Consider the following 7,889-nt stretch of genomic DNA (forward strand, 5'->3'; position numbering starts at 1 on the left):
CATGTCATCACTATTGATATAGGAGGGTAAAAAAATTGCATCTCCTAATTATCGTTATACCACAGGCCGTGACACGTAGAAGGAATTAGAAAATAGCGAGATTACCCTGGTATACAGAGATTTGCGCCTTTTTATTATTCTTCAATTCGTTCCCAGTTTCCTCACTTGGCTTTCTTGTTAAGTATTCATCGTTCTTTTTTATTTGTCGTTGTTTAGTTTAAAAATAAATTAACGAACGATAAATATTCGAGAACGAAAGTACTATATATATTCTAGGTGTTCTACACGGAAAAAAATACCAATTGAGCTACTGAGTACATGAAAAAGGAGATGATTTTGATAAGGAACAAAACCCGGCTTCAAGTCAACAACATGAACAAGAGTTACGACGACACAAGGAATAGCGAAACGAAATGGCAGAAATCGAGCTACATATTCTGAAACAGTATTAAGATAGCTTACTAATTAACATGCGAAATCATATGCAATTCCCACGGAAATTCTCCACGATAAAAATTCAAGCAAAAGATCGAAGAAGAAAGCTAAATCACTTAACCATATCTAAGCCGCGTGCGCGCTCTTATCAGTTATTAGAACGGCGCCGGACGGCCACCGGCGGCGCCCGGGCTCCATCCGTAGGCTGCTTCTGGCGGCATCTGCACGTTGCACATCAGGTTCGGTGGCAGTCCCTGGAAGAGGCTTGGATCCACAGCGCCGGCGAGCTGCGCACCCGCGAGAATTCCTGCACTGTCGGCCTGTGCTTGCGCAGCGAGCATGTCATCCTCCTCCAACGGCAACCGCTCGTACACCGCGTTGGCGAAAGATGCCGCCATTATCACCACCGGCCCGGCTGCTGTCAGCGCGCCGACGACGCTGCCGCCCACCACCTGCCCCTGGCCGCCGGCAAGGTAGACGGTGAGCCCCGTGGCTTCGGGCGGCGCGGGCGGCGGGAGAAAGGAGCCGGAGAGGGACAGGATCTCGAAGCGGCCGTGGAGGGCGACGACCGCGCCCTGGGAGGCCGGCTGCCGCAGGGTGACGTTGGTCACGGTGCCGGCGCCGCTGAGGACGCAGACCCCGCGCTGCCTGCGGCGCGCGAAGGCCGTGATGCTCTCGGAGATGTCGCAGCCGCTGGCCACCTCCATGACGTGCGTCCGGAGCGTGTTGGCGCTGTCCCTCGTGATGATGATGGGCGGCTTCGGCTTGTTCTTGGACCCCGCCGGCCGGCCTTTCGGGCGGCGTAGGGTGGGCTCTCCACCCTCTGGCCCGGCGCCGGATGGTGGAACCAGCGCCAGCTCGTCGCCTCCTCCTCCGCCACTTCCGTTGCTGTTTCCACTGTTCTGGTCATTATTCTCGTGGTCGCCCTTGGTGCCGCGGCTGCCGAACAGTCCTGGCGCGCCGCTGCCGTGGTCGTCCTCGGTCTTGAGCTGCTGCTGCTGTTGCTGGAGATGGTGATGGAAGTCCCGGGTGTTGAACGGTGGAGGAAGATGATGACCGTGTATGGATGCTGCGACTGGATCCATATTCACCTCACAGCAGGCTTGCTAGTGCCTAGTGCTAGCTCTCCTCTCAACCTCTTTTTTTTATCTGGGAGATCTAAATCTTATCTGCTAACAAATCACTCAGTGGCGGCCTGCAGGGACAACAACGAAACCTAGGAGATGGAACAGTAGTAGTAGCAGCAACGAAAGCAAAGGGGGTAGTAAAGAAGGAGATCGAACAATTGGCCAATTATCAAGGCAGGAATAGGAAAGCTAGGAGACGAGGAGCTGATGTGATGAGTGCATGCTCGGCTGCGCTGCTCTGGTGTGGTGTGTGAGACTGAGAGGGCTGAGAAAAGAGACCATGGATCCGATGGAGAAAGGAAGACAGCGTCCTGCCCCCTTCTTTTCTGGCTCGCTCTAGCTCACCACGCTCTGCCGCTCGATTAGAAGAATGATAGGTGGGAGAGGGAGGAGAGGGACGCCACACCACCACCACCGCTACTACCCTGTACCAGACAAAGCTGCGAGCTAGGAGGGAGGAGGCAAGGCACTTCTCATGTCAACCACCAAATTCTCAGCTGATTTTAGGGTATGTATCTATAACTAAACTAGCAAAGGCTATAGCTACAAGCTACTTCCTTTTCCCCCTACTCTTTCTTTAGGCCGGCATTTCTCTCCCCGGCCCCCCTTTTCCCGGTAGTTGCACGCCAACAGGCAGCGGCAGCGCGGACCTTAATTAGCTCTCAGACAGGCTGGTTTTGGGGAGTCGCGCGACCGCTAACTAATTAATCATGCAGGCTCAGAACCGAGCTTACAGGATATAGATGCTACAGCATATATCATATCGATCTTGCAGCCCTCTCGGTGTGGCCACCCACGCCCTCGCGCAAAAGACTACCTTCCCATTGGTCCTCGTATCGCTGTCCCATTGGTCCGACTATGAAAGCTATGGCACTCCGGCCGTCCCCTGGGTTAGCGCCTACTGTACCTAACAGCTTAGGCTAATCACAGTGAGGATGAATGAAACACCCTGTCTCTCGATAGAGAGTTTCATCTCACTATTTCATATGTCAACATACTTCATAAATACTGTATATAAATAACCAATAGGATTTACTCAATTATACGAAGATGAAACAAAACACTCTCAGTGGAGGTTTCACACAGTTTCCAAGACCTTAGAAACGAGTTAACATGGTTTTATCCTCGTGAAACTCTATGAAACTCTTCCTTCTTAAATTATGTGACATGTCATTAAAATAGCTGATATGGCAGACTAATTAATATATAAAACACCTCATGAAATCTCCATTGTGATTAGCCTTATTAATCAATAGCGAGGTATGTGCACTGTGCCACGGGAGTACGTAAAAATTGTTTTAAACAAACTAAAAAAACGTCTCGCTGTTGCCAATATAAGCCTATCTCCTCTCTAGAAATTCGTTGATTAAATAAGTTTTTGAATTGAGTCAATGACGCCGAATTGCTTCATTTAGTAAAAGATTTGTAAGCACATGATTACTTTATATTATATCATTTCAGTCTAATTTTTAACTATATTGTAAAAAACCAACCACTCTTCCGCCGATGCGTAGTGTGATGATATGAGCTAAAATGAACGGTGATGTGGTCCGACGTTTGCAAGTATCCTATTGTTATAGTATAGAATTATATATATAATTAATATGCATGAAAATTAAGTACATGCCAAAAGATTTTAGGTAAAGGAGAAATTACTGTGTAGCTTGTTACGTCGCACCATATCTCAATAATTATGCTCTTGTTATCTTTAGCTAACATCCATCATAGAGTATTTCGTTGCAAGAGGCCAGGAAATATGCCCACGACGATTATAACCCGCCTATAAATAAAGCTTTGATTGTTTGAATAATACCTAACAAATTTTCAATGTTTTAAAAAGAATGTCGTAGTTATGAATCAGTGACCTGGAATCCATTAGTATGGACTCTCTGTACAACCTTCCACCAACATGCTCCAATGACCCCAAATGAATAACTACGCCAATAACGTCTGAGCAATTCACATGAGGTTAGTTAAATTTGAATAATTTAAAGGGTTTCAGTTGGTAAAAGTATAAACTATATAGAAGGGTTGGTCGTTACCTACAAACGTCTTCTGAGGTTGTTGGAGCACCTCATGGAATAGCATAAGGTGTTTAGGATATAGAGAGAAATGAATTAGCATGTTGAATGGCTCCACATTAGTATGTGTTGTCAATGCCAATTCTAGACTATGTCCAAAATTCTGAAATCGGCACGACCCTAGTTTACACAGAACACCACTTCATGCAATCTATACGTACATCCTTGTTGGAGTAAGGCGTCAAATCGTTGGACATTAGCATGATATGAAATTACTTCAATTTTTTACCCCTAGACATTTTAGAATGCAAGTTGTATGAGTAAGAGAATTACATGACTATATTGATTTTATTTTAATGTTTTATGAAGCGACTCAATGATGTCTTATAGAATGAAATGTTGGCTATCATGGCGTCTAGGAAACTTAACAACTATTCTCGTAAAAACACTCTTTATTTTTGGTAAGCCAAAAACTTCAACGTCATCAAATAACACGAAACTACATGAAACATGAACTTTAGATTAGGTGGCCCACGCATATAGGTGTGACAAGTGCAATGTGTACTTACGGAGACTCTAAAGAAAAGGGAGGTACGACTGCAACCGTCCTATTTTGGTTAAGTGTAGGCGGTGCCATTGATCTTCTAGTATCGATCATAACATCATTAAAAGAAACATAAAACTATGAGAATGATTAAATAGCATATTAGAAAACAAAAATGGGCTATAGCTTTGTAATTTTGCAAAGGATTGTAAAACGAACAAAAACATCTATTTAGGCTGCATAATTTTGTGACAAAAACAAAGTTGGGCCATAGATCTATCAAACGAAACAACCAAGGGTAACAAATATATAGAACACACATAAATAGAATCTGAAATGAACACGCATAAATATATAGAGCCAATGCAATGACTAAAAAGTTTTATTGGTATGATAACAAGCAAAAAGAAATGACTGAACTAAACTACTAAACTGTCGCCGCGCATGATATGGACAAAAATATAGACAACAGTTGTTAGATAATTCACCATAATAGATAATGTGTGTTTGGACATTGTAAATCTAACCATGGCTACTTTTAGTCTTTCTTTGTTTTTTCAAAGTCAAGACATTAAATTAAAATCCACAAACCTATAGAGATCCTGAACCAAACATTTTATTGTGCAGTTTAAAAGCAGTGAAGAATTCGGTAGGAAAAAGGAAGAAAGATGAGGACATGTTACCTTCTATTTTGTTGTTCAAGCTCTTGTTGTTGAAGCTCTTGTGGGCCTTCTTTCTGCAAGAACATATAAGAGGATTTCAACATTAATAAATAGATAACATAGCAGTGTGTGTTTGCACTTCTAGCCAAAAGATTCATTTTGAATGAATAAACATATATCACATTTTGGAGCATTGTCCGATATGCCCTTAGGCGAGTCGGAAATGCACTGCTTGTTCGGGGTTGGCCTAGGGCGAGCAGTGACTATGTATCTCGCCCGAGATGCTCTCAGGCGAGTCGGAAATGCGTTGCTTGTTCGGGGTTGGCCTTAGGCGAGCCATGACTGTATCTTCTGCCTGAGGTTGGCCTCGGGCGAGTCGTGACTGCTTCTCCCGCCCGAGGTTGGCCTCGGGCGAGTCGTGGCCGTGTCTCCCGCCCAGGGTTGGCCTCGGGCGAGTTGTGAATGCGTCTCCCGTAGGATTGGCCTTAGGCGAGTCTTGAATGTGTCTCCTGCCCGAGGTTGGCATCGGGCAAGTCATGACTGTGTCTGCCGTCCGAGGTTGGCCTCGGGCGAGTCATTACTACGTCTCCCGCTCGAGGTTGGCCTCTGTCACACCCGATTTTAAGGGCGAAACTGAATGCATAGCATATGTGTGCCATGATCTATTTCCACACATATGTTGATGTCACAAGTGTAATATATTAAAAGAATAATGCATAAAAGTGTAAATAAAGATTATATTAACATATTACACTTCGAACAGACATAATGTCTTAACTATTCGTCAAAGTACAGTGGAACATGGACATACTTCCATAGGAAGATGACGGGGAATCACTAGACTAGCATCCATCGAGTTCACCATCAAAATTTTCATCTGCAAACTTCTGGTCCAAAATTAAGCAAGGGGTGAGCTCACTTATGGTGGGGGCTCAGCAAGTGGGTGAAAATGCAAAGTTAACAAGGTAAGGCTAAAGTTTAATGCAATTAGCATTTTAGTTGGGCAACATTTTATTAACAACACTTGAATACTAAGTATAAGTATATACCCAACCCATATTAAGCATAAGCAATATACATCAGCATAAATAATCACCAGCATAAGCTCAAACCACTTGAGTGAACAACTTAAGCATACCACTTAAACAAAACTGATCATGATTTATTTCCATCTTCAAGTTCAATTATCATGTGAGGGTCTAGGCCGCTCTTAACCATGAGCACGGCTGATATATCAGTTTTACACTCTATAGAGGTGGCACATCTTTACCCATGAGTCGTGATTCCCTTCTAGCATGAGTTGATCAGACCTGTATTCACTTCCGAGGTGAATCACTAGGGTCTCACTACGAGGCTTTTCCCTAGAGTCCTCATTAGGAAGATGTTAGAAATGGTCAAACTGCATAGAGCACATCTGACGTAACCTAATCTTATACCCTAGTATGCAGAAAAAGCATAGGAACTATGCCCGTATCCAATCCACCTGAACTGGAAATATAAGCGCATGGAAGATGCCCCCGTTCCTGTCAGCACCCAACACAAGACTTCCCTAGTTATTTTAGCAGGGGCGTCCCATACCACCCACATGGTATCATTGTTTTCCTGGGTGGTCACTCCATGTCTCGTTTAATACAATATGATCATGTTTAATCATCGGATTAACAATAATAATATAAATTTCATCTTTGGAACAATAATATCTTAAAAAGATTGACAACGTAATGATAAAGTTGAGCAATAGCACAGCTACTAAGCACATTATTAACCCAGGTTAAATAAGGAACTATGTTGATATTTCTAGGTAATCCTATTTAGGCAAACCCATCAAATTATGCACATCTAAAAGTAAACTTTATTAAATGTATTGTATGGGATTAGACAGAAAATACAGGTGGAGAGATCCGCTTGCCTTGCTTAAAGAAAACTTGAGATTCTTCCACTGAACGGATCTTGTTTCTCAACTATTGGATATCTAAACATCACATAACAAACAGGAAGAAACAAAACCACTCATTAACATACAACATTCACCATAGAAAAAGCTAAAAGAAAGCATAATGAAAAGAACATTTACTTTTTAAAAACATCACAAGCAAAGATTATAAAAGATGCATTATTTCTGAAATGTATATAAAACAAGACATAAGCATGGAAATAACTTAAAATTTATGAATGTTTGGTGAACCATTTTAATCTTTTTCGAAAAGTTATATAGAATAACTAAGGTTATGGGCTAAATGATTATAAAACACATTATAACATTATTAGTCATTTACTTCTGAAAAACTAAAGTTATGGCCTAGATAGATTTTATGTGAAAATATATTTAAACAAATGACTATCTGTGTTTTTATTAAGAAAACACATGGCCTATTTGGATTTTTATGCAACTGATAATTAAGCAATTAATTATATTCACTTTTGTTAAGAGAACATATAGTCTATATTATTATTAACAAAGTTATATTCAAGGTTAATATATACACTAACATTTTAATTATAAAAAGTGCATGGACACTAATTTATTTATTTTATCCTTTATAAAAAACTAAGTGATATATATAAATAATATAGACTCAATTTGATGGATGTCATGCATAGAAAACTAATTAAGTCATTTTAAATTAGGAACAAATGATCTAATTCATTAATGATAAAACTATGTTCAACAATATAAACTATAAGTTTCTTTATTATGAAGGTATGAGCACCTAATCAAGTCATTTTAACATTACTAGAAAACTCTATTATTTCTTAGTGTGAAAAGGCAATATTTATGCATAAAACATATAACACTTTGATTATAAACTAAATCATGAAGATAACTAAATAAATGTCTTTGTACTATTTTTAACTAAAAAAGTGTCGTCTACCTTTCTTTTAATTTCTTATTTAAAAAAATTGTATTCAAAGCAACTAAATTAACCTTAATTTTAAATCAAATTACAAGCACGTGAAACTTGCAGCAAACACTAATTCAAATGTGCATCACATAATTTTTGAAGGTAACGAAACTATTCTTATTTCATTTGAATTACAAATATTCAGTTAAACAAAATACAAATATTATAGGGATCTAAGCGATATTAATTATAGATAT

General features: G+C 40.8%; 1 protein-coding gene across 1 annotated transcript; it reads right to left on the reverse strand.

Annotated features, from left to right (window-relative positions):
• Positions 1-341: 341 nt before the first annotated feature.
• LOC100273351 (AT-hook motif nuclear-localized protein 26) lies at positions 342-1,841 on the reverse strand. The gene has a single exon (NM_001147791.1). It carries the CDS (start codon positions 1,518-1,520, stop codon positions 591-593), a length of 930 nt encoding a protein of 309 aa, NP_001141263.1. The 5' UTR covers positions 1,521-1,841; the 3' UTR covers positions 342-590.
• Between the last annotated feature and the right edge of the window lie 6,048 nt (positions 1,842-7,889).

The sequence above is a fragment of the Zea mays genome, chromosome 5 (assembly GCF_902167145.1).
Source record: "Zea mays cultivar B73 chromosome 5, Zm-B73-REFERENCE-NAM-5.0, whole genome shotgun sequence".
Taxonomy (NCBI): Eukaryota; Viridiplantae; Streptophyta; class Magnoliopsida; order Poales; family Poaceae; genus Zea; species Zea mays.

Excerpts from the sequence above, each read along its gene's own strand:
- LOC100273351 (NM_001147791.1), bottom strand. The coding sequence starts at position 1,520 with ATGGATCCAGTCGCAGCATCCATACACGGTCATCATCTTCCTCCACCG.